The sequence below is a fragment of the Dromaius novaehollandiae genome, chromosome 19 (assembly GCF_036370855.1).
Source record: "Dromaius novaehollandiae isolate bDroNov1 chromosome 19, bDroNov1.hap1, whole genome shotgun sequence".
NCBI lineage: Eukaryota > Metazoa > Chordata > Aves > Casuariiformes > Dromaiidae > Dromaius > Dromaius novaehollandiae.
In genome coordinates, this window is record NC_088116.1 from 285,929 (window position 1) to 313,065 (window position 27,137).

Genomic DNA, 27,137 nt, shown 5'->3' on the forward strand with positions numbered 1-27,137 from the left:
GGGCCCAGGGCTCACCCGGGCAGCAATAAGCCATGCTGACCACAGCATCCTCACCGGGGCAACCCAGGAAAGAGCAGGCACGCGCCCCGCCTCACCGCTGCCCGACCCCCTCCCGCTCGTTCCTCTCCCCCGTCTCCGCACCGGCTCCCGCAGCCCCTCCTCCTCCAGGCGCCGCGGCCCCGCCGCAGCCCCCCGGCCGGCCCCCGCGGAGCCAGGCCCGTTGGCAGCCGCGGGAGGGCCGGTGCCCCCGCCCCTTCGCCCTCCCTCTTCCACCGCGTCCTCCTGAAATTACATCGCCCGCGCCGAGGGCGCATTCGCGGAGCGGGGCGGCCCCGAGCAGCCGCCGCGCTCCCGCAGCGGCTCCCGGCGCGACCGCGGCTGCGGCGCCCCCTGCCGGGCGCGGGGGCGCGGGGGCGCGGGGCCCCTCCGCCTCCTCCCTCCCGCCGCCGGGCGGAGCGCAGCGGGCCGCGGCTGGGGCGGCCGCCGCGGGGCCGGGCCGAGGGCCGCCGGGGCAGAGGGCGCGGCGGGGAGCGCTCGCGCGCCCGCGGCGGGGCAGACGCGGAGCTGGCCGCGCGTTTGCCGGCGGGGGCTGCGGCGCCGCCCGGCCTGCGGGCCGCCGACACCATGGCCGGCGAGATCGCGGACCTGAGCAGCCGCGATGCGCAGACCGTGTGCGAGGCCCTGGGCCGCTACGAGGACACGCTGCGCGGCGCCGTCCGCGAGATCCACGCGGACATCCAGGTGTTCAAGCAGGGGGTGGGCCGGCAGGTGGAGGAGGTGCTGCGCCTCGCCAGCCCGCTGGCGCGCAGCGTCTCCGAGCTGCAGGAGGAGAACCGGCGCCTGCGGGCGCAGCTGGAGCGCCTGGCCCGGCAGCTGGAGGCCCTGGGCCGGTCGGCGGGGCTGCCGCAGGAGTGGGCGGCGGAGGCGGCGGGGAGCCCCCCGGCCGCGGGGCCCGGGTCGCCGGGGGCGGCCGGCGGCAGGTTCTCCAGCCACGCCAAGCTCGCGGTGACGGGCCGCAGCCAGGTGGGTGCTGGCGGCGGGGGCCGGAGCGGGGGCGAGCGCGCGGGCGCGGGCGGGTGCTGCCGTCGGGAGCTTTTCGGGACGCTGGGCTTCTCGTGCAGAAGAGGGTCGCTGGGATTTTGGTAGCTGCTCTGACGGATGGTCTTGTCGCTGATACCTGGAGAAGTCCTGATCACGGCCCGCTTGGTCCAGCTGGGACCGTGGTTAGAACTGCAGCAGCCTGTCAGTGCGGTGGGGTGAGAAGTAAGGGAAGAAGTTGGGACAGTCCCAGCGTATCTGTGTATGTGTGTATGTGAGTATATATGTATCGTTTCTGGACTGGATTCAGGGGGATCTGTGTGGCAGCAGTGCTATTTGCCAGCTGGCACATGAACAAAAGAGTACAGCACAGTATATAGCAGGTGGTGACACGCTTCCCTGAGAGTGACTTAGCATCCTGCACCAAGGGCTTGCTGTGCAGCCCCTACACTGCACTGCTGCAGCCGGTCTGAGAACTGAGCTCCACACGAACTGTCGTGGTCTCTAGGACCTAAACCAGCAGCAATGGACACACATTCCTCCCAGTGATAAAACTGCTTCTACAGCATTGTGGAGCCTTATAACTCAGTTCATGGAAAACCCAGCTAGTGGGAAGCTCATCTGACACCGAAACTTTTTGTGTGATGCTTTTCCTAGATGTTTGGCTCTCTATAAAGAGCTGAGAGTTTGGGTACGCTCCTTAACACCAAGAGGTGGCAGCCAGACAGTGCACAGTGATTCAGTCACATGTATGTTACTATAATCACTATAATGACTATAGTCACTATAACGTCAATGACTTGTCTTTTACACGTCACAACCTATTTCATATAAACTTGATTAAGCAAGGTTTTGTATGGGACCTTTAAGGCCGTTGGAGCATGAAAACGTGCTGTATGGGCTGTCCAGGCTTTGGGGATGGAAAATACGAGCTTGGAAATGAAATTAATTCAAAGTTAAAATGCTGGGAATGAGCAGAGAGTCTGTATTGTATTCCAGCCTTTTTCCTCCTCACTGACTGAAGAGTGGGACATACAGCTTGCCATAGCTGGCAAAGTGTAATGGTAAAGCTGCTGTTCCAACATAGTTATGGCAACTTCTGCCTTTTCCCCCAAAGGACAAAGCTGAGCAGCATGCACGTTTCAGATTCCTTCTTTTTTGCCCCGTGGAGCCGTCCATTCCTGTTTGCATTGCAAGGAGCAGAAGTGAACTGAGCGACAGAGGAGGGACTAGAGGATGTGACCTCTCACACCATGTCACCTGCTCCATCACCGCTGCCTAGGTGTACTGTGCACCCTGCACTCTGCGATCAGTCTCGCATAAAAGTTACGGCTGTACGCAGCTCTAGGTTTTTGTCTGAGTTAAAGCTCAGACTGTGTTTTTGTTTGGGGTGGAACCTTCCCACTTTGCTTTGAGGGTTCAGGAAAGATCACTGATGTGCTGATAGTTCTACAGTGCCCTCCCAACAATTTTCCCCTGGAGGGCTGGACAAATTCAGAGTTAGCACAGCTGACCAGGAAGGAATCTCAGTACTCAGAACCGTGGGAGATGCTCCCAGCTACACACACCGAACACATGCAGTGAAAACATGGTTGTGTGGTAAGGCTGTGATGTGGCTATGCTCAAATGGCTAAAGCAAGAGCCTAAACCTGTGTGCTGGTCACCCAGATTCTCTGTTGAAAAATGGTGTTCCCTCAGTGGCCTGCAGTTTCTGCATATATGACTGAAGCACTTTAGACAGAGAACCATAAATGGTACTGTGTATGTTTCCAGATGAATGAGTGGCTCTGATAAAACCGGTGGCACTTCTAGCTTTAGTAAACACTTCTGTAAGTGAGGTACAAGGAGGAAATAATACTGTTCTGGAAGTAACAGCAAACAAGATGTGCTCTTTTGCTCCTGAAAACATTTATTAGTTGAGTTCCTTTTACTGTGTGGTCAGTGCAGTGTTTATATCGGCAAAGGCCTGGCTTCTGTGTCTTTCAAACGTTTCTAGCAAAATATCTGGGTAAGAGTTAGTTCCTTTCTCAGACTGCAGATTGGATACTGGAGATTCTGAGCATCTTCAGTATGTGAAACATGATTTTGTAATATTGCTAGATTATTTTTCAAGGCAATTTCTTGTAAAAAGTAAAGTAAAGGAGTTTCTAGCATAGATCAGAAGTAAAGACGTGAACCTCCTTTTAATTCTCCTAATCTTTGGGCAATCTCTGCTGTGCTGTCCTTAAAATCTGTTATACAACAGTCTTAAGTGCTGCTTTAAGTGGAAGCAGCTGCCTTTGGTCCTGGTAGCTCAGTCTAGTGAGGGGATTGTTCTGGCAGGATCACCTTTTGTTTGTCCCAGCTTCCTGCACAAGACACAGTGGCATCAGTGCAGTGTTGCAGAGGGTTTGTGCTGTCTGTGTTCCCCTGAATAGGGTTCCCCAGGTGTTGGGGAAGGCCGCTTTAAGGATTGGGGGCTGTTTGTTTGTTGTATTACGAACAGCAAAAAAGATTTATTTAATAGAGTTTTTTATGGAGAAGTTTCAGTGTCACTGACTCCTGCAAAGCAGGGTAATTTGGAAGGTAACTGGAGTTTGCTAGCTTTAATACCAGATGGTAGGTGGTGGTACCTTTCACTGAAATAATCTGGAGCCTGAAGTAATCTGTTACACTGGACAGTCTTAGTTGTGACACTCTTCTAAAAGATCTTAAAGGGAAAATTGCTCATCTTTCCTGCTGCATGTTAGAGATCTGGTAGATTTAAGATATTAGTAATAAAAGGTGACTTGCTTTTTGCATTCACAAGACTAGTAAATCCACTTGTTCAGTTGCTACAGCTAGATCTGGAACTATTTGGTTATTCTTTGACTTAGTCTTCAACCAGGTAAATCCTTCTGAAAACTGTGAATTTTATAAACTAAATAAGGACTAGACCTTCTGTAAGTATATAAAAGGAAACAGAAGGCGTGTTTAAAAGACTTCGGAAATTAGCTCGGTGGAACATTTCAATATCTTTGGATTATGACTACAGAGCAGAAAGGGGATGTCCAGATTTGGCCCTGACAGCATCAAATATACAAACTCATGCATCAGAACCCCTGGGACTGGTTTAAAAGTGATGATACTTTAAAAAATTAGGATTGGGGTTTGCCTTCTGTTTTTTTCTTTTTTAACCTTTATGCAGTACTTGTGGTATATGTTCTTTTTCGTCCATAAACACTGGTGCTAAGAGCTGGTGTGAAATGTAACTAATGTAACATGATTCCTGGAACTGGAACAACATGACTTGATCAAGATTGTGGGAGTTAAGTCATTCTGCAAACTAGAAGTCATTTTTTTTTGTAGTTTCAGGTTGTTTACATCTTTTTAATAGTAAGACCTATATGTAGCAAATGGTATTTGGGCCAATGAGGTGGTCTTCCGTGAGACCAGAACCCCCACTGTAATAGGTTCTCTATATAAATATGATTGGGATAGTCTCTGTCTCTAAAAGATCATAGTCTAAAAATCATGATAGAAGCAATATTACTTGGCAAGTAGTGCCAACCAGTTCTCCTGTATATTGTATGATGTCTCAATGCATTAATGTTCCATTTCTTCAGTAACGTCGTCCAGGCAGAAGGCAGGGAGGAGGAACTGTCCCTTTTTTTTTTTCCTTTTTTCCTTTTTTCCTTTTTTCCTATTTACAGTTGTTTTTTCTGAAGGAATCGTGCAATTCTCTCTTCTCGGGGTGTTTTATTTTGGCAAAATGCTTGAGAATAGCGTTTTAGCTGTTAAAAAGCTAGATCTGTTCCATCATTTTGTATCTGATACAAGATGCATCAGATGTATTTCTCAGGGTAGGGGACAGGTCTGTGTGAGTCAGAGGTGTTCCCCCCTCTTCCTCCTGATGCTTAGTGTTTCATCGTTCCACTCAAGTCTGCGGTATGGAGGAAGTACCTATGAAATTCAGTTCCTTCCAGTTCCAGATAATTTTGACTGTTGAAGGCAGTAGGGGAATTGTCACTTAAACGTGAGTCCTGCTCACTTAAGGATCTTAAGTAGCTGAGTTGACAACCCCATGCAGGGTTAAAGCACTGATGATCAAAATCCCATAAACATATCAGCTGAAGTTTTTATCAGGCTGGATTTGGATCACTTTGCTTTAGAGATGGAGAAAGCGAGGGGGCTTGTACATTTTTGCTTTCGTTTTCCTGAACACAGGAAGAGAATCCGTAGCATTGCTGTGCACAAGAGTAGATCCTACCTCAGATAACTGTACCTCTCCTTAAGCCATACATAGGGGGTGTTTGTATGTACTCACACTTGTGCACAAATGCACTGCTGTGACTGCAAATTCTAATTTTCAGCCGTTGAAATAACCTTCATATGAAGAGTCCTGTATACCCCTTCTTCCCAGAGGCTGTTTTATATAGCTCAAGAGTCTGGCCAAAATGTTTCTGTCCTGGACTACCTGTGCCCAGAGAGTTGCTTTAACCTTTCTAAATGAGGCCAGTAAGCTGCACTTGTCATAGTGAGTTAGCAAGGATTAGTCAGCATTGCCATGAATACAAGAGCCAGCTCCCGTAGCCTCCCCATTTTTTTCTTGCTGTGAGATCTGAGGAAGCTGTAAACAGCGGCAGCCTAAGGTTTACTTGTGTAGCAGCTCTACAGTTTGAGATTAAATGTGGTAACCTGACCTTATTCTTTGATTATGATCATGTCTGTGATGTCCACATTTTGGTTCAATTATTGCTGCTGATATCTAGAGATTGAAGTTTTTGCTAGTGCATGATAGGAGACTGCTGGCAATTTCTCCTCAACACTGGGGAAAATAGCATTTAATTAAAAAGATGTTGAAGAGTGCTTGCTATGGAAGCTGGGGAGTCAATCTTTTTTTTTTTTTTTTTTTTTTAATAAATAATGCCTAGATTGTCCTTTACTGAATTTTCATCTTTTTTTCTTCTCCTTTTTCTTCTTCTGCCATGAAATGTGAAAAGCTGAGTAAGCTATAGAGTAAAATGAAAATGCAGCTCTGTAACATGTCAAAGGTTGGGGTAAGTTTTGAAAAGTTATGGGGTGTAAAAAGAAAAGTTTAGAAAATGTTGCATCTACTTTTTGCAACTTTTTCAATGGGGGAAGCAGATTAACTCATTACTGTTTGTGATGAGAATTCATCGTTCTTATGAACTGACTGAGGCTGAACATTGTTGGAAATGTGATTAGAAACTTTTGCTTTCCAAAAATACCCCCAGCCCATTAGTCTATCCGCCTTGCTACTAGTCTGCAAGAAGTGATGCTCTTTGAATGGCTGCTTTTCGTCCCCCCAAATTACCATGTCTATCTGACCTCTTGCAGAAATGATCAGTCTCAGCCATGTCCAAACTGTGGCCCTCCTTGTATATGAAGAGCTGAAATTCAATACTTAGCTCAGGACTAGGCATTAAAGTCCAGCTTGCACCATCTTCTTGAAGTTACTTAGATTTGCGATTGCAGTTTTGCCCCATCTGTAACAAAAGGTACCAAGAGGATAAACTTTGCCTTAATTACTGTTAACACCATCTTAGCATGACATTATATTATCAGTTTTAAGTAACTGCTGGAAAATATTTCACCTCAGTGCAATTATAGTAACCAGAAAATGCCTTTCGCAAAACAATGTAATGCCACAAAAGGAGGCTAAACAGGCATTAAGTGCACAAAATTAACCTGTTACATATTGTGTAAGGATTTTCTTGAATGTCAGCATAGCTGCCTAAATAACAAAGGCTGAGATACTGAAATCCACATCAGAGATTGAGATGTGCCTTCCATCAATTATCTGAACATCTTAAAAAAAATTAACTGTCTTCTTTCAAATGCATTTGATTCCTGATAATGTATTGTCCAGCGAAAATCATATCTGGCGTAACTTCACTGAACTGTGGTGGCATCAAAATTCCTAGAAATAAATTGCCTTACGATGTAGTAAGTGAGACAGACAGAAACATAAACTCATTTAAAAATATAATTATTTTTTCTGATTGAAAATATTGACAAATAATTAGTTTTGGTTCTTGTCAGAACCAGAACAGAAAACAATCATTTTTATAACGACTATTGTTGTCATGAGTGTTGAATTCAAAACAAAGATGTCTGTACCTTGTATTCCTATTGCACTTGCCAGCTGGAAATATCTGTAAGTGCTTCGCTAAGCTGTGCATTATCCAGTTCGACAGAAGAGAAGACTCCATCAGTGGCAAATTCGGCAGAAATAGACTCTGCTCCATTTGTTCATTTCTGCTTCTTGATTACCCCTTTACTTATTCTGGTGTGGCAACTTGTGTGACTGTGCAGTGAACTGGCTCCATGAACTTGCATGATTTTTTTTCTTTTTTTACCCTGTACAATAAAAAAGGTGGGGTTAGTTTTTTATTCATTTTTTTCCCTCTCTCTCTCTCTCTCCCCAAAGCTTTTAAAACTTAAAGCCAAATTCCTGATTCAATTTATTGGGTGGCACAACAGTTGCATTGGCCTAACTGGGGGTGCAGTGTGGATACTTTGGTAGAGCTCCTGAGGCCAGTATTGCAGCTGAGGAAAAGTTATGCAGGATTGTGTCCCAAACTACAGATTTGAGACTGAGGTCACTTGATTTTACACTGGTACAAGCACTTACTTTTCAGCAAAAAGACTCCTCTTTCAGTAAAATTGATCCCAGAGCAATTAAAGACTTAGAACATAAGCTGAGGAATTGGTAGCAGAAATTAAGGGACCTGGATTCTTGGGCATGTCTATGAGGATAGGTTTAGATAGTCATCTTATGATTTGGGCACAATGGAGACATATGAAGTCTGTCTGCGAGCCATGTAGGTGCTCTTGTGTGGTTCTGAGTTAGTGATGGTAACTCCTGGTGAGAGGCTGGTATCAGTGCTTAGGGTTCGACTTCATGTTATGTTTAATCCAGTCTAACTGCAGGCTGCTGATGCTTCAAGAAATTGCCATGCTGCCATCCTCCTGTTTGGCTACTTGCTCCTGCCCTGATCTAATAATGTGACTTTGTGGAAAAAAGGATCTGATGGAAAACTAGTGAGTTTTGATAGCCGAGGGGTTTAATTTTTCCCTTGATACCTAGGATGATGTGACTTCCTCTGTGGTTGCACAGTTCACAAATCTGATACAAGGGAGATGGTGAAAACAGAAGGCCAAGCATGGGAGAAAGAGTAAGGCTGTGCATTTTAGCAGTAGCGCTCAGGGAATGTAATAAGAAACTACACCCATAGGCTTGGTACAGTGGGCGAACGTGATCGATTATACAGCTCCCCCATACTGGAGCTGATACACAACTGGTCAAGTTGGTGTAGATGCGCCCTCAGCTTCCATCTCTAACCTCTAGTCTTGACCTTTCTTGTCATGATGTGGACTTCCAGTCCCAGTTCTTGAGATCTGTCTGCAGTTGCTCTTTCATTGAAAGGTCTGGTTTTGATATTTACTGTGCACAAATATAACTTATTTGCAGCTGTTTTCTTAGCATTTTTCACTGACTGCATTAATGCTTTTCCTTCTGTTTCATGTGTAAATGTGATGAGAACAGAGGTGAGATCTAGCATATTGCTTCCACGTATATCAGGAGGGAATGTCTGAAGGTTTATTTGTAATCAGAGAATGAGAAGATAGCCATATGAATTAGCAAAGCATTGTTCTATTAAGACTTTTGTCCATATAAATGGTTGTGATGTAAGAGGAGTATGAAAGGTAAGCAGAAGGGGAACACAGCACTGGGTGGAACAGCTTAAAAGCATGGTGCTCAGTATTTCTTTTTTCTAGATGACTGTGCATTCCTGTTAGCCATTAGCCACTGTGATTTGGAAGACAGGTTTTCTGGTATTCTGGTGCCAAACTTCGATTTGCCTCTAAACAGACCAGAATTTGAGCGCTGCTCTTGCAAAGGTGGGAAAACAGTATATGTTTGAAGAATGAATTTAAAAGCAAGGTCCTGGAACCACAACTGCACTGCTGAGGACCTATCCCTTGTTTAAGAATATGTTGCTGTTTGTCATCCTTTGCAGGCACTGAGCTCCCTCTCCTACCTGTCTGTGATTGTTAGAGAGGAAGAGTTCTGGCTTTTCTTGCTGATCAAATCTTACGTGCTTCAGTAGCCTTACTACTTTCCATAGTGTTTGTAGTTGCATGTAGTAGCATACTTTTCCAGGATCTCACAGGAAAAATTATGAGAGATCTAGAAATGAATCCTGATTTCTATTTTTTTCCCTAGCTTGTAAGTAGATCCACACACTCTACACTGATATTCAGCTCATTCAACTCACAATTGCTAACTTTAATGGCTGAACAATTCTAACTTATGACAAGCTATCCAATCTGCAAATTTACCTCCCAAGAACCGTTAGCTCCCATCCAAATCACTGCTGATTATTTACAGGAACCACCAATATGGAGTGAAATGCTGGCGCTATTGAGGGATCAGTAAGAGTGTTGCCTAACTTTACCTGTTTCTTTGCACACTGCAGAAAGTGTCTGTCCTTAACACTGTGCTATAGGTGCATTCTACAGAGTTGTGTTAGCTGTGCATTCTGTTTCATTTCTGGGTATGGGCAATAATTATTGACTAGGACCTCAGTTACACTAAGTACATCAGTAAAAGTTCTGGACCTCCTGATTTTGCACGGTTTATATGGTTGTTTGGTGTAATTTCTTCAAGTGAATCCTGTCTGCTACTGCTAACTAAATATGTTCATGCAGAGTAATTTCTTGATAGATATAAAGGTTTCAAAACAACTTTTATTCTTTTAAGATTACAAGATCTGGCTACAATGATACAGATTTAGTTTAGTGGCAGTAAGTCAGACTGTGTGTGTATGTATGTAAGCATTTTCTGTGGGGATAACAGTCTAAAAAAATGAGCAATAGTATTTTTGATTATCATGAGAGACAAATTAATATTATTTTAAACATGTCATTCTTTATTCTGTGTGATGTGTTGTAAAACAAATTTGCATACTGGATTTGCAAAAGAATTCATCATTGCTTTGGGGACTAAACTGAGTAACTACACAAAGAGCCCAACTTTATTGGATGTGAGCTCTTCTGAAAACTGTGTCCTTAATGGAGCATCTAAATGAGAGAGTGCCCAGGAAAATCAGTGGAGCCTAGATAGCTCACAGCAGTGCTTTTGCTTTCAGGAAAATTTTAGATGGTGGAAAAGAGTGAGAACTTCTGAATATCCCAGCCTTCCCAAGACAGTTTCTTTTCTCTGTTTTTATTTAAAAAGAAAGGAAAATTAAAACAAAAGTTCTCCTTGTTCAGCTTGAGACACAACTTCAGTATGGATGTGTAGAACTTGCAGTGTATCTTAAGGCAGGCTAGCCTTGTTGTGGAATGGACATTTGAACATCCAGCTATCTTAGGTGCATCTGGAACCTTAATGGGGCATCAAAGTAAAGCTGATTGTCACTCTTGTTAATGCAGCTATAAGCAACACCATGCTGATGCTGTTTTTTAAAAGAGGCATCTCATGCATTTTGATAGCAAACAGACAAAGGAGTGTCTTGGCTCACTTTGTAACCTCTGAGCCCTTACCAAGCAGAGTAAGCAAAATGCATTTATAACTCTAGGAAGATCATCAGCTTTGGAACTAGGCAGAAGTAAATGAAACCTCCTGGCCAAGACACTTTTAAACACCGTCTTTTCTGAAGGCTGAAAAGACCGGACCTTCTGTGCTTTCAGAAAGTCTCCAGTCCTCTTCTAAACTTTGCATCCTTTTGTTTGAAAAACCATATCCAGATGATCCTGCCACTTCTTCTTACCTAGCACAGAATAAATTGACATGAAAATCTGCCCCCAGGTTGAGAAAAAATATGCAAGCCAATATAATAAAATATACAATCCAAACTGAACCTTAAAGATTCAGTTCAGACTATCTCAGTGTCTTGCCCCAATTCCTTTATGTGTTTTATTGTGATACATCTTTCTAAGAAACGTGTTCACGAGGCAGTAGGTCTTCATCTTGAGTAAGTACATAAGTCAGTCTGATGGGGCTTTACCACATGTTGATAGTTTCTCCAAATTATGCTGTAATCTTGAAAAGCCAGGGTACCAACACTGATCTGAAAATGTAGGGCCTGACCTTAAATTTGAGGGAAGAATTTCCCCTGACTGCAGTAGTGTAGGAGTGGAGCCCAAATTCTACATAGTACATCTGCCTTCCATTGAAATCAGTTGGAGGGAGGTGCTTAAATATCTAGAAGGATCAGAATCTCAACCCAAAATTGTGCTTAGACTGTCTTACTGTAATCAGATACTAGTTAAAAATTTTTCAACAGGACTTCAGATCAAAGCTGCCAAGAGCTGTACTTGAAATAATGAGAGTTCTAATATCTCAGTGGGTATTATTAAAATATTCTGTGCATTCTGCAACATCTAACAAGATTAGATATGCTCTTAAAAATCTCCACAATGCTTGGAAGTCATCGTCTGATGTTATTAATTAAGTTTGGATGAGTGTAAACAGATGTAAATAGCAGACAAGTGCTGGGAAACTGTTTCTGTTCGTTTATCTTGAGTTGATCATATGGTGTCTGTATTTTACATGAGATGTATTTTTCCGCCCTAGAAACAAATTTTTCTAATAATGTACAGTGAAGTTATGGAATAAATATGTAAAATCAAACCACCATTTTTTCCCATGTTTCCTTCTTATGAAAAGCAAATGGAGACTCAAATTAAATTATCACATGTATACACACTGCCTCTTTTCCTTTCCTTTCCTGCTCTGTCTGTGGTTTTTATAGTTACCTGCAACATAGAATCTTCTTCAGTATCTACCTTCAGTCTTTCTGTCTGCCTGTCTTTTAAAAAAAAATTTTGTTTGGATCGAGTAAACATAAGGGCACATTACTTTTTTTTAATTTAGAAAATTTTAGGGCTATCTAGTAGTTAGTTAAATGGCTATTTAGAATAAATTCAGACTTTCTCATGGACTTCATCTTGAAGAATTTGACTATACTGCTTTTATAATCTGTTTCTGGAAAGTGACATTTTTTAATTGAAGTAATCATGTGACTGTGAAGCAGCTTCTTCTTTTAGTTCCTGCAGCCAAAACTCACATAGTTACTTGTTGATTACAAAAACAAAAAATTCTTGGCTGATTTTCCTAGAATTAAATTGGCAAACATTTGGGGGGGGGGGGGGAGGGAATGGTGCTTTTTCCAGAAAAAGCTATCCTTACAGAAGTTGCAGGTTGTAATTCAGATGTAAAGTTCTGGGATGATATTTACTTTCTGTAATGCTTTTGCCATATGTTATCAGAATGTGTCAACTGCCACGTTTTATGCAGCAAACAGAAAGAAACTGCACACCAGAAGCATTTCATGCGATGTCTGATAAATGTGTATGCATAAAGCTCTCTATAACCCATTGTTAAGAAAAGTTACGGACTTGAATCCACAGTTTATTTCATGGGGGAAACACTGACTATCTCATAAATTATCTCAATGCTTTCCTTGAAAGGATATAAAACATTATAGAAGTAAAAATATTAGAACTGAGAGCAGTAGAACTGAGAAGTGCACCTTAAAATCAGAAACACAATGTTATTTGCATGGAATAAGCTTAACCTTATTTTATATGAACTGTACAGAAGGACGACGGATTGTTTTTTAGTAGCCTGAAAACACCTAAGCCCTATAGTTATGTTTGTTCATGTGAACAATCCAATTCAAGAGAAAGGGGCTCTTCAACAAGTAAGGTTTTGCAAGGTGCATCTCTCTTTCCAGGATGGGGCCTCTACTCTTCTTGCATCTATTTTCACAAAACCATGCAAACTGTCCCTTCTGAGGTCATGGACACCCTCAACATTTGGTACCTCCAATACACCCAGGTCCTGCAATGGCTTAAACATATGTATAACTATGCATATGTAGGTAGTCCGATTAGCTTGAATCTGCATATTAATGTGGATAAGGTAATGTGCAATCTGCAGCCTTTGGTAGGTTTGGGGTAATCCTGTGGAAAATGGCCTAGAAACATCTGAAAACAAACAGCAGTATTGACTATAGAAAAAATACTTTAGGTATGTGTAGGAAGGGCAGGTGCTTCTGTTAAAATGCCCATAAGCAATTCACTAAAAGATACCCCTTAGATCTTCTATGCATCCTCTAGCACTCCAGCAAAATCTTAGTCCTGTTGAAGTCTTTTCCCATTTACTTCATTGAAACTGAGATTTTTATGCCTAGCCTAATGTAACTTGCAATGATTTTGGACTTATTTCACCTCCTTGTGAATATAATGGGAGTTTTGCCAAGCACAACCAAGGCTTTGTTTCCAAATCTATGATTAAATGTATAGCAGCTACCTTCGCCTGTTATTTCCTACACGTAGATGGAAGTTTTTGTCCACTAAAGCATCTCGGACTTCCATGTACTCTGAATAGGGTGGATGGCCTTGTTTTAACTAACATAATATTAAGAACACAAACATGTCAGACTTTCTGACATAAAGGGAGAGCATAGGAAGGTCAGATCTGGAATTACAAAGCTCACTTATTCCCCGTCTCCACAACTGTGCAAGGTCTTACATTTATCATCAACACAGTGGAGGAGGATGATAGGTCTGTCTACCAGAAGTGGAAGAGCCCTCCTAAGTGCATGGGGGCTGTGGGAACATTATGTGAGGGCTGACATGAGTCCTGCATTGCCAGTGCTCACTTTACAGGTTTGGCTTTTGGGGTCAGAGAATTGCTCCCATCCTGTATTGTAATCACTAGCATGAGGAAGATCTGTTCTTGGCTGGGGTCTCTGGATACTCCCCTAACTCTTGCTGCTGTTTGAAGTTTAGCTGTTGTGTCCATTGTCTGTTCTGACAGAGTGTAGACCTGGATGACCACCACAAACCTGAGTTTAGAAGAGTTTTTAGTTCTTCCATCATTGAAAATGGGCATCAGTCTCCAGCAGGTAGGAATGGGAAATGAATGAAGTAGCACTGCTTGTAGAATACCAGATTCTGGCAGGCACAGAGCAGCCCTTGGATGTTGCAAGCATTAGAATCTGATACGGCTTTACCACAAATACTGTATTGTTTAACTTTGTTTCCTAATTAGGAGTTTAATTTTTAAACTTCACTGTTAAGCATGCATTGTAGTGTTTGATTAATTAGAGCCTATTATTGTTACATTATCTCAGGGTATTATGATGATAACGCCTGCTATTCTGTGTGCCGCTGTAGCCTTACCTCTCAAAGCATTTTGCAAATTACTAATCTAATTTCATCCTTCAGTGGGGGAAGAACTTATCTCTATTTTAGAGAAATCTGAGGCACACATCATTTCACAGAACCAAGAAAAGAACAAGAATGTTGACTCCTAATTCACAATAAGAGATTTGGGGAGCGGGGGGGGGGGGTGCGGGGAGGTTAATCAGATGCAGATGCCAGTGGATTAATCATCTGAATAAGATGCACAAGCTGAGATTCATGTAGGACAGGTATATCACTGCAAGGGCTGTACAACCAGGGTTGTATTTCAGTTTCTGCAGTGTGCTATAATGTCCCAGAGGAGGAATTAGGTAGAATGATTGCAATATCTTGTAAAATAAAGTTGTACATGAATATTGTTTTGTAACTCTGTGAAAATCTGCAAATAAATTTACCTCCTCTCTCCTTTTCTTTTTATTCACTAGGTCAGGCAAAAGTCTCCCATGAACTGACCTCTTTTCACACATCAGACTCTTCTCCTGAAGCCCATGCCCCTGCAGTCGCTTTACAGATGCCCCACCTTCCCATTACTGCAGTAACTAGGATATCAGAGAAATTTTCAGGAGAGACCATCTCTTCAGCAGGAACAACTAACATGTCTGCTGCCCTGCTGGGACAGAGCAAGAACAAAAATGAGACTCTAGTGAAAACTTCCAACCAGTCAGGTAAGAGAGACAAAAATCATTTGCTCACTGATGCTGCGTCTGATTTCACTTCATCAAGAAGCTGGGGGCAAGGGCTGTCCTTTGACCTTATGAGAACTGTGAGACCTAATTTCTAAGGCTACATATCCCATAGTGGGACACTCTGATTTGGAGTACTGTGTGCCTATGTGGAGCTTTAAGCTATAATGTCACATACTATGAGAACTTCTTGCTCCCTAATATAGATGAGTGTACAGTGCAGCCTATCCTCTAGCACAATTACTCAAGAAGTATTTCTTTTCAACCTGGCCAACTATTTTAATGAAACTTGCAGGAGCTTTTAGTGCATTGAGATCTCAGGCCCCTTGTGAAGTTAGGCTGACTGATACTGCCCAGCAGGTTCAAAAGTCATTTGGAAGGCGGAATGACCAACAGCAGATAGACACACACATGCAAGAGTCAGAGTGATTACAGAATCTTATTTTCTCTCTAAATTGAGTTTAAAAGAAAGAAACCCTCATCTCATTTGATCCCTTCTCAAGTCAGTAAGGTTTTAATTTCTGAACTGTATTTCATGCACACTTAAGTGATGGTGACATTTATAGCTCAGAGTATGTATATGGGTCAGAAATTACAGAGAGATCAGAGAGACCAGATGGATTTGCCAGTGAAAGCAAGGGATTATTTGCAGGTTCTTTGTTCACCTTTTCTTTTATTAAAGGTAAGAAAGTAGCAAAGCCTTCCTTTGTCTTTTTTCTTCCATTTCAGTGAAGGCCTGGAACTCAAGTTCATTGAGAACAATGGGTTCATCTGCCACTGCAGGTGAGCGTTCCCATCAACATTTCCTTATTCAGCACATGTTGAAAGGGATTCTGTGCTCCATCTCTGAGGATTCAGACCTGAGTGTCTAGTTCCAATTTCTAAGTACTTACAGACTGCATGCAGATCCAGTTTCCAGCATATCACATCATCTCCTTCCACTGTATCAGATTCTCCGTTGGGTCAAAGCAAGGGATGCTTACCCATATTTACACAGTGGTGTACGTGTGTACTGTTAGGCAATCTCTGCTGTTGAAATAATAGGTGCCAGAAAAGTGAGGCAGAACAGACAGCTTGAGAGGTGAACATTTCAACTGACCTAGTAAAAACTATGGCTGAACGCGAGGTAATGTAATTTGGAAAGTATTGGGCCCAACCTGTGGGTGTTGAAGCAGCTTCATTTGAGCAGAATAGCAGCAAGTAGTCTCCTTCATATATGTCTGTGTCAAAGAATAAAATGCCTTAAGGACTTTCGGTTTCAGTCTAAATAGATGAATGGAGCTCTATCCAAAAGTACTTCTAATAGATCACACTTCTTCATGGGTATCACACCTATATGCAGGCATTTACCAGGGTGTTTTTGGTTATAAACCTAGCTGATCTGGATTCCTTCTAAAGGCAATTGGGAGAGATTAGCACTTCCAGAGAGTGATTTGGACAACAATTAGATTGTACTGCTTCTAAGATGCCAGTCTTTCTTCTTTGTCTATAGGAGCCTGGAATAAATGAGTTCCTGGCTCGTGCAAAGAGTTCTGGCTTTAGCGTGTTAAAACTGGGCAAGTCAGTCCGTTATTCCACACTTACAGAGCGTAGCTTGGGGGGGGGGGGGGGGGTCAGTGATGGCCTCCAAGAGACAAAGCACAGAAGGTGCAGCCTCAGGGGTGGAGGGAGGAAGATGCAAAGATGGTTTTAAGCCAGCTTTGCAACCTTCAGAGTCTGTTCGACTTTAGAAATAAAATGGTTTCTAGTGGAAATTAGGTAATTTAAATTATGCTCTCAATCGTGGCAGCTTTCCCAGGACTTCTTATGTCTGCCAGAATGACTGTTGAAAGCTGACCTGTGGCACCATTTCTTCTTTTCACTGAAATGTCCATGGCACCATCTCCAGAGTGCCCTCCTCAGAGGTCTGCAGGAGGGCCTGAAATGATCTGACTCTTCCAACACAGTTGTATCAAAGGCATTCTCCCACAGTCTTTTACGGCCTGTTTACACCCTCCTTGCAGCAGTGCAACAATTTTGTAGAGGGACCGAACCCCTGGGGAAAATCCCTCCCCAGCTTGTTAGCTTATACTGGAAGTTAGACAGAGGCCTGCAGCTTTACACTGTGGTGAGTAAAGATCAGTGTGGCTGAAAAAGATTGAAAACATATGAGAAAGGGAGAGAAGTTTCAAACCTGATGTATCTTGTTTCTTCCTGCTTTTTACACAGACAAAACCACTTCTGTCACTAAATCTGTCTCAGCCACGAGCTATGGGATGAGTAGGGGAACCAAAACTGGTGAAAGGTAGGCATTTTTTATGACATTTTGTTAGACCATTGCACTCATGATCTAAATAGACAGCTGTTCTGCTGGCTTAGAGAAAAGGTGAGTCCCAGCTGCTATAACGTAAGCTTATTAAAGGTTGTGAGCCTTCCTGAGGGGTAAGTGGAGCTGTGATAGGAAGAGGTAAAGATCTTTCACAGAGCAGTTTAAAGCAGACCTAATCAAATAAAGCAGACCTATGGTGTTAGCCAATAAAACTCTGCTAGCACTCGATTATTGTTAAGGGGAGCAAGTTGTGAGCTTTATCTGTTTGCCAAGGACCTGCAACTTGTCTGTACCTCACAGAAGCTGGGAAGGTTATGATTCAAAAGTGATCAGACACCATGTTAACAGAAACTGAATAGGTACCTGCAGAGCCTAGATACTCAGGCAGGGTGGTGCTGTTTTCCTTCATATACTTCATAGATCTAGTTAATGCTTGGTGATGAGTCCCTGAGGAAAGGATATCTTCCTATCATAATGTACCCTAGTCTCTGTCTTTACCCAAAGCAGGCTTTGCTTTTGATTGGTAGTTTGCTAACTTCCTAAGTCTAATCCCCCTCCCTCCATGAATGTCATTGTATGGGATGCATTTTTATAAGTCCCCAAATGATCCTTTAATGGTCATGTCAGGCGCTTTGAAGACACTTTTAAAAATAGTCAGCTATGTCAAAGTTTGTATTTTGGGCTTATTTTTGGAAACCAATACATGACTACTATCAAACATTCTTAGTTTGACTGGCCTAGAGTTTAGTTTGTAGCTAAATGTCTTGCAGGATATTGAATACTTTCAGCCCTACTCCAAAAAGCTGAGTACCACACATTTTTGATTAATTGAGAGTCACAGTTGCTTAGTGTAGGATTACACAGTATCACAATTACTACTGGAATACTCAGGTGTCCTAAGCATGCAAAATATCTATCAAGAGAAATGGGAAGACAGGCAGTTTAAATATCCTAAACTGGGCTTGCATCTGCCTTAAAAATTATCTCAGAGTTGGCATTACATTTCTTCTGAGTTAGTTCCAACATCAGCACTTTGATGTTCAAGTCATGATAAACTCAGCATCCTAGAGAACTCGCTGTCAGGATATCTGTCCTCCAGCTGTAACAGAAATAAATGTGTGACTTCAATTTCATTGTTCTTTGCCTCAGTTTCCCCATCTCTGTAATGGTGGGAGCACTTCCAAACGCCATGTGTGGCTTACCTCAGTAATGTTGGTGAAATGCTTTAGGGTTCAAATAAGCACAAATTAAATATAATCCCTTGCCTTCTGGATGAAATTATCAGCTTGCTTTCAATGAAACAACACTGACATGGGCTCAGGATTCTGTGTACTGTGAGTAAAAATTTCAAAAGTAGTTCCTGAATTACTATTCAAATTCCATTTATAAAATGTGATTTAAATTCTCCAGGAACCCAGGAGTTAGAAGTTAAAGGCATTTAGTGCTCCTATGTGGCTGCAATTTTTTTTTTAAGGTACTTAACTGTTCTACTCCATCTTATAAGGCCTTTGTGACTTGGGCTGCTATGTCTCATTTGTAAAAGTGCCTTAGACATTTAAGTACTTAAATGCTGTTGTCCGTCAATGAAACTCTGGGCTTTGCTTAAATTGCTTTTGACTCGTTCAGTTCCTCTTGAAATTGTTTTGGGAGGCTTAGAGTAACCAACAATTGGGCGTTTATGCTGACCCTGGGTATGGCAGAGTTTTGGTTTTTTTTTTTTAACCGCATACTTTTCGTGTTACTTTTCTGCAGTGCCACTGACAGTTTCTATGATGTAATCCCCAAGTCTCGCTCCCCTCCTCCTGCTGTACATCGACAAGTTGAAAGGAGACGAGAACTGGTGCGATCTCAGACACTCCCACGGACTTCAGGAACACAGGCCAGGAAAGCACTTTTTGAGAAATTTGAACAAGACAGTGGAAAGTATGTCATTCCCCTCCCCCTCCCCCCCCCCCCCCCACTTATCTCCAAAATGGGTTTGGTAATGGGAAACTACTTTGTTAATTGTTGACAGGAGAGGACAGTTTGGGTAGGAGGACTCTTTCAATGTAAGATTTTTGAGCTAAGGGGCTATGAGGTCACATATAGCTCTGCTGATGTCACAGATTGAGCTCTGGAAATTCACAGCTACAGATTGCTCTGGCTTTAGAGATGAAGAAGTAGATGTCTTTTTCCTGAAAGAGTGTTGTGAAAGCCGCCTTCTGCATGGTTGTAAGAGGAGACTGGAAATACAGTGACTTTCTACTGTCATTCATTAAGGGCCAAATGCATGGACTACACATGCATTGTCACATGATCAGGGTATGATTTAAATAAAAGAGGGCTTGAAATCCTGGCTTTAGTGAAATCAAAATGAGTTTTTCTTGCAGGACCAACAAGTTGAAGTTTCAGCCCTGTGTTTCTCAAATATTACCTTGACAAGGATTGGCCTGGGCAAGGTTGCATAGATGTAGTTGACAAGTATGTTTAAGATTTTTCTAAAATGTAATTTAATCTGGTCTCTGTATTAATCTTCCAGAGGAAAAGGAGAATCCAGAGCTAAGCTGAAGAGGTCGCAGAGTTTTGGGGTCGCCAGCGCTAGCAGCATTAAACAAATTCTGTTAGACTGGTGTCGCTCAAAAACCATAGGATACAAGGTGAAGATATGCTAGCACATTCAGCTCTATTTTTCAGAATTTATCCAGCAGTATACTCAAAAAGTGAATGTAAAACATGCTTGACAATGAGTTACCTTCCTCACTGCATTCCAAGATGATGAAGTTCTGTATGATGCTATATGAGCAAGACACTGAATCACTGCATGAGAGAGACTGCATGCCTATCCAAGCAATGCATTAGTGTTGGCTGAAAGCCTACATTTTTGAGCATATGGATACAGACTTCATTATACACTCAGGCATTTTTTTTTCTTAGTTGCATTCTCATTATATATGGTAAGACCTGGATAACATTTTAACACTATGTGGAGACTATGTTCCTTTTGTTACACAGCAGACCAAAGTACGCTCTACTGGAGTTAAAGAAGTGAATTTGTATTAAATGGTGGAGGTTGAATCACCCAGTTTCAGTGAGCTTATTTCTATGAGGTTGTATACTGATACAGCTAAGAATAGATAAGCTGATAGCTAAGGAGAGAATTTGGCTGCTGAGATTTTATGAATTTCACCTGGCTGCAACTCCCAAAGCAATTTCCAGGAGAAAGGATTAATTTTTCTAGTTTTTTTCATAATATGTGTTCTTGAACATTATTGTAAAATATGCATTATTACTGACGAACTCTAAAACAAAATATACTTAAGCAGACCTAATGAAAATTACTTTTTGTCGCTTACCAGAAAGGTTAGGGCTTGAATTTTTTATGTTGGGAAGGCAGCATGAAACAAGAGCCCACATATGTTTCATTTCACTGAGGCAATCAAAACTGACAATAAGCTTTCCTACTAAGAGTCAGGTTTTGTAATAGGCCTAATTCTTCCCGTATTTCTACCTATATGTGTGTAAACAGGCATTCAATTCAATTGCATTAGGCCTTACTGAATAGCAAAGCAAGCAATCATGGTCTTTATCCAGCATTATACACTGTCACAAAATAGGCCATTCTTCAATTACAAATACTTCACAGAGATAAGCAGTGGCCACAGTTTCCACAGATACTGAACTGGTACACTGGGCCTGCTCCAGAGTTCACTGAAGTTAACAAGATTCTTCCCAGTATTTTCAATGGGCTTTGGATCAGGGATCTTGAACGTGTGTCCGCTTTGCGACTGCCCGTTTCATGCAAGAGCCTTTCGTTGCTGAGGATGCCAGTTTTTCTCAGAATATAAATAATGGATATACAAAGAGGGGAAGAAAAACATAAAGCCTGTGCTTTGTATGCTTACTTTGGTTAGTGGGAGAGCAGGACAGAACATAGCAGTGAGCAAAACCAGGTCTCTTCCCAGTTCCCTGTGCTGCATTAACATGCATATTTTTCATCATGACAGCACATTGATCTCCAGAACTTCTCCTCAAGCTGGAATGATGGGATGGCATTCTGTGCCCTTGTGCATTCTTTCTTTCCTGAAGCTTTTGATTATAATAAGCTTGACCCAGCTAATCGCAAGCAGAACTTTGAGCTGGCTTTCACCGTGGCTGAGTGAGTATCACATTAGATCTCTTGTGAAGTGCTTCCAGTTCAAGTCTCATGAGACTGGGCATCACTGAAGGGTTTAGTCATTCCTCTCCGGTAGATTCGATATCACAAGCTTACATGTGTCATGCCAAAAAAGGTTAAAACCCAGGAACTTCAGTAGTCTAAAATCAGATGTGGTTTTACCAGGCACCTGAGAATTTGTTCCGAGTCCAGATATAATCCAGTGTTCAGGTCCTTCACAGTCTTGAGGAACTTTATGAATTCTGCTTTATCACCTCTGTGCTCCTAGCAGCCAAATGGTTTCACCTGCTGCATTTTACCCTAGGAACATGTCTGTATACACTAGATGATATTGCTAATGGGACTGCTACTCCCATATTGTATGTTGCCAGTAGATACTCTGCGTGACGTCTGTGTTTTTGCATTTCTTAATTGAGCAGTTTCCTTGAATTGAATTTCTTTCAGCTTTTCTATGACCAAGAAATGCAGAATTTGGTTAGCTCTGAAAAGTATTATTAACTGGCAAGAAAGCTGTTAGGTCTACAAGATATTATCACTGCAGACAAAAGCTGTTCAAATGTCAGCCTCTGACTGCAGTTACCACATAGACTTGTTGTTTTCAATATCACAATAGTTAATCTCATGCATAGGCTGGCATTAAACAAGTTCTGCTGATGCAGAATTACAGAGGTTTGAATCTGTAGTAAGTGATGCTAGGACAAACTCAGTTCAGCTCAATTAATATATCTGAATGCTTTGTACTTGTACAGACTGATGTAAATGACTCCCTAACCTGCAGCAGAAGCTGGCTCTACATCCCTATAATAGGGCACTTGAAGAATTAATTCTTTTGGCATTACTCTGATAAGAAATCTCAGAATGGTTTGTATTTGATAGGCTATTGATTAGACACTTGAGGAATCTCTCTGGTCCACATGAAACATAGACTAACTTTCTGTGAAAGGCAGAACTGATTTAACTGTGTTCCTCAACTTCAAAGATCAACAGACAGGTCTCTTGGACTGCTGCAGGTGTTTCCTCTGTTGCCGGCCAGTGTGCAGTTCAGATGGTGTTTCCTCTCTTCCTTCCTGAGATTAACTATCAGGAACAAAGCTTTGGTGTTGTCGGCACTGTGAAGACCATGCACAGACTCATGAGAGAGCAGACTTTTGTAATGGAGAAAAACAGGGTCTGCAGTATTCTATTAAAATCCTATACTCTGTCTCTTTATTGTTCTATAATGAACTTAGTGTCTAAAGCTCTAGGATGCACTATAAGGTGACTCCTTCACAGAGGTTATAAAAGATTGCTTGTAAATATGAGAAGCTAATATAAAGAATCAGACAGATGCAGCCAAGTGCTATACTTCATGGAAAGTCAATCATTCTAACAATGTACAGCATTTATTTTGCAATTCTCTATGTAGACAAACATTTGCTGGCGATAAGCCTATTGGTGTTATACAATTTAAATCTGTAATTGCTGCAGCATAAACACATCGTTTAAATTGGATGATTTTAGTAGCATTTACTAAATTTGAGACATCACCACATGACCTGTGTTTGGACGGAGAGAAAAAAAAAACTACTTTTTTTTTCCCCTATCATTTTGTTCTTCAAGTGATGGAGGATTCTTAATGAATTTGCCAATCTCCATCGTAAAAGGGAAATCTGAGTTCACAGAGCACAAGGCATCCAACTTTTACTGACAATAGCAACTGGACATAGAGCTTCTTCGACAATTCCACCTGCCTGATACCTGATTTGAATTTGATGCATGTAAATAAACCTAGTCTCTCTGGAAAAAAAATATAACCAGCAAGTAGTTTAACTTTTGGAAGTGGGTTTAACTTTTGTGGGAGGGTTCACCTCCATTTGTACGTTGCTTTGACTTAACAAATGTGAAAGTTGAGTTCAGCGTAAGTGGCATTAAATCAGAGCTGAGAGCTTTTCAATATCTTAACCTGATGACTGGCATTTTTGTAAAATGGACAGAGCTAATACTATGAGTCACATTCTCCTGATTCTTTTTGATGCAGTATACCAGGGAATTAAATGAAAATGGGCTTTTTTTTTTAAGTCATTGTAAGTGGGAACTTCTCAACTAGTCAGTCATTTTAATAGTAGAAAGAAATGTTAACTTTTTGACTCAATATCAACATGACTCATACTTGCTGTTTAATTGTTTGACTTGTGCAACAATAAGAACACACCATGTGGTATGCAGCTGGATTCAGTACACTCTTTTCAATTAATTACAGGATGCAGGGATACACGGCTACAGCTTCCTAAAACTTCTGAAACAGCTTCAAACACTGGTACCACCACACTGAAGCTGTAGGGTTCTTTCAGAGCAATTTTTCTTTTTTCTTTTTCTTTCTTTCTTTTTATTTTTTTAAGTAAAAGCTTACAGAGCTGGATTTGTCATTTGCCATTACAGAAGAAGCTTTGAAGTTCTTAAAGTTGGCTCTCCTTATTCAAACCCATGTCAAAGGAATTAATTTGGGAAGCAGAGTTTTATGTATAATTATTTTTACTCCAGTTACTTGTCAGTGAGTTGAAAGAGATATATTTTTAGGTAGCTTATCTCTAAAGTAAAACTGTCTTCAACTCTCAAAGGAAAGTTCCAGTGTTTGCCTATCCCAGTTTATGTATAAAAATAAATACAGGGGAGAACAGAAGGCCTAGGCCTCAGCAGATCATCTCTTTTCTGCTGGTCCAGATCTCAGTCTGGCTTCTGCTCTCCACCATGATGAACATCTGAGATCCTTGTCCAAGTCACTCAAACCATGGGAAAAGGGATATTAAAAAAAGGGAGGAGGGGGAACAAAAAGAATCCACAGCCACACAGGTCGCTATTGGTGCATCCGATCTCGTCTGATGTTTTCCTGTTCTTTTTGACCTTCTTATATAGTAATGAGAAAAACTCATGATGTGCTTTGTTATGGGAAAAGATTCACAAACTCAAATGGCCCCGTTCGCTGAAGCTTGGGCAGAGGAATGAGATGCTGGGCTACGTGCTACAGCCATCAGGGATGTGACTAGCAGTGGAAAAAAATCCTACTAGGCCTTGGATAAGATCACAGTTTTCCATTGTCACAAAAATTAAAATCTCCAACATTATCTAAGCTTGACCATTTCATTGTTAAATTAAATGATGTGGATAACCCCCAGGATATTCTTATATGCCTCAGTGATGCCCATATCAGAGCAGCAAAGGAATCTTAGGAGTAGTTACACGCCTTAGCTTGAACTCTTTGTTTGAGGGATGATTTTTGTTTATTACTACAGGAAAATGGCCCACTGTGATCGTCTAATAGAAGTGGATGACATGATGGTGATGGGCCACAAGCCAGATCCCATGTGTGTCTTCACCTATGTACAGTCTCTATATAATCATCTACGTCGCTTTGAATGAAACCACGGCCACCTCTCCAGCCAGAAGGGTCAAGTACAGTATACTAATGGGAAGACTGATGTTTTACGAATAGAATGCAGTGTTATTTTTTGTTCTAAAGCTTTCTGCTATCCCTCTGCTTACGTTCAGCTGTGTTGCTGACTGAAGTGTTACTGAGCAGTCTCTCAAAGTGTTGATGACAACAGTATGTCAATAATAAAGCAGCATGTTTTAAAAAGACAAAAAGCATAGGGAAAGGTAAATGCTGTCATTTTGGTGCTTTACGAGTAGTAGACTGTTTTTTGAATATTCTTATGTTGTAGGATCACTGGAAGCTAAATTCCAGCGCCTGTCTCCATTTTGTTGGGGGGGACACAGTTTTATGCGGTGACAGGTAACTCTGCTATGAAGCTGTTCTCTCCTAAAATGCAACTTCACCTCCAGAAGACAGCATCTTTCCTTCCACTTCTCTGTCCACCATAACATAAAAGAAAGCGCAGACATACTGAGACAAGGAAAGCTTCGTTTAGCAAATGTAAGCTTGACTGTCATTAGGGCAACAAGCTCAACAAAGTTGAGTGCCCCAGCAAACAGGACTTACACTGCTCTCTTACAGCAGAAAGAACACCAGCTCTTACCTACTGAGGGGGCCCCAGACTCAACCATCTTGCACAGCAGTGTTGGTAGTGGTTGAATCTAAAGTGATATTGCTCAGGAAAGTGGCTGAGGCCTCTACTGCAGTCCTGGATTCATTTCTTGCTTATGAAGAATAGCAACAGTTGGGGCTGTTCTGTGTCAGGCTGCGTGCATGAATTAGGATTACAAGAAATACGGCTTAACTCTCTAACAGGGACAGGAATGACATTTTAATGATTCATTCAGTCCTTGTGCTGTCTGTTAAGTAGCCAAGCAAGGTGCAAAAAAGTGTGAATGAAATGGGAAATCTGAAATGCTTTAGACTAGTTTCTGATTTCAGTTAAATTAGTGCTAAATCCAGAATATTTCCATTAACTGCAGTGGGATTATTCCAGATTTACAGTAGGCAAAAAGGTTATGCTTCACGCTTTCTGTTTGCTAGATCAACAGAGCTTTGTTTTCACAGTGAATGTTAAAATCTAAAAAACACTAAAACACTAAAAAAAATAAAAACCAAACCCTTAACTTTGTCCCTAAAAATAGGCTCAGAAAATAGAGCTCTCTGCTCATGCTAAAGAATGGTTTTTACCTGCATTTGTTTGTGCTCTTGGTAGGTATTTATAAAGATGACTTTGGTTCTGTATCGATGACCATTTATAATAAAATATATGTCAAACACTTTTCAGAAGTACAGCTTCTATTTAGAATGAAGTTAAAGATGACAAAGTGTTCAGTTATGATACTGTGTGCTCTGAATCTTGTTTTCAAACAGTACAGAAGTTCAGTGGTGTTTGGAATGGGAATTTGGTTCAGCGACCCTTTCTAGTCAAGTTTACTTAAGAAATCATAAGTTTATCAGTTACTTTACTAGCAGTCTCAAAAATTGCAAAAGTGTGCAAAGACAAAGTACTGAAGGGCTAAATCATCATGCTCTTAGCTAGCCTGTTGCTACGACACACTGGAAACAGTTTGAAAGTAGAATTTAGATACACATCTTGATACATATCTGAAAGGTATTTTGTCAAACTAGCAGGATCCTAGCTACTACTACTGTCGTAGCTTTATGCAACTGGGCAGAGTTTAGGAAGGCTGTTAACATATTTGTCATACGACTGCATCGTCTTCAGTTTTTAACTTCACTGACTATCATTCTGAAGAATAAGTATGCACCCGTTGCTCCACTAAATGCACTGAAAGGATTAACACTGTACTTCTGTTTTGGTAAAGTGATCAAAGTCAGCATAATAGGAAATCCGACTACAACTGGCACATGCGATGTTTATAGTTACACTCTTAAAGCAAAACACTTTTTATTAACTAACAGAACCAAGTTCCATTGCAACTACTACAGGAGCAATATTGGCTTTAAACATCTCATTCATTCACAGTCCCTGAACAAGGATGATTCCATGTGACTTGAGTGCTAAATATACAGGTAAGTGCTCTGCCAATTTAGGCCTCATAGCAAAAATTTTTAAAAAAGTTTTAGACAGTAAAGTTACTGCCAATTTACTAGGAGGATTTTACATCCTTTCTACAGTTTGATTTGTTTTCACAGGTACCCAAAACCTATTTGTACATGTTTTAAACATGTTTTAAAACTGATCTCAACTTTTAGAGTTGACAGTAAAGATGCCTGGTACTTGACAGCAAATACAAAACAAACTGCAAAATGATTACCAGGTTGAGGGGGGGGGGGCGGTCTGTAAGCTGGTTTTAACTGCTGGTGGTTCACATGTAA

At 41.6% G+C, this 27,137-nt stretch overlaps 1 protein-coding gene and 1 long non-coding RNA gene across 3 annotated transcripts in view; one reads left to right on the forward strand and one right to left on the reverse strand.

The window, feature by feature from the left end:
* Positions 1–266: 266 nt before the first annotated feature.
* SMTNL2 (smoothelin like 2) lies at positions 267–26,076 on the forward strand. Of its 2 annotated transcripts, XM_026106358.2 has the most exons (9): positions 267–1,023; positions 13,856–13,943; positions 14,667–14,906; positions 15,654–15,707; positions 17,133–17,208; positions 18,985–19,155; positions 19,751–19,868; positions 21,216–21,367; positions 24,655–26,076. In XM_026106358.2, the coding sequence occupies exons 1-9, from the start codon at positions 625–627 to the stop codon at positions 24,779–24,781; spliced, it is 1,425 nt and encodes a 474-aa protein (XP_025962143.2). In that variant the 5' UTR covers positions 267–624; the 3' UTR covers positions 24,782–26,076. The 2 variants fall into 2 exon arrangements, with proteins under 2 accessions (XP_025962143.2, XP_064379036.1); XM_064522966.1 differs by lacking the exon at positions 15,654–15,707.
* LOC112986857 (uncharacterized) overlaps positions 2,928–27,137 on the reverse strand; it is a 29,996-nt gene continuing 5,786 nt past the window's right edge. The window contains exons 3-4 of the long non-coding RNA XR_010392234.1: positions 7,141–7,380; positions 2,928–6,506 (exon numbers count right to left, since the gene is read on the reverse strand). This is a non-coding gene — a long non-coding RNA (uncharacterized LOC112986857). The remainder of the gene's footprint in view (positions 6,507–7,140; positions 7,381–27,137) is intronic.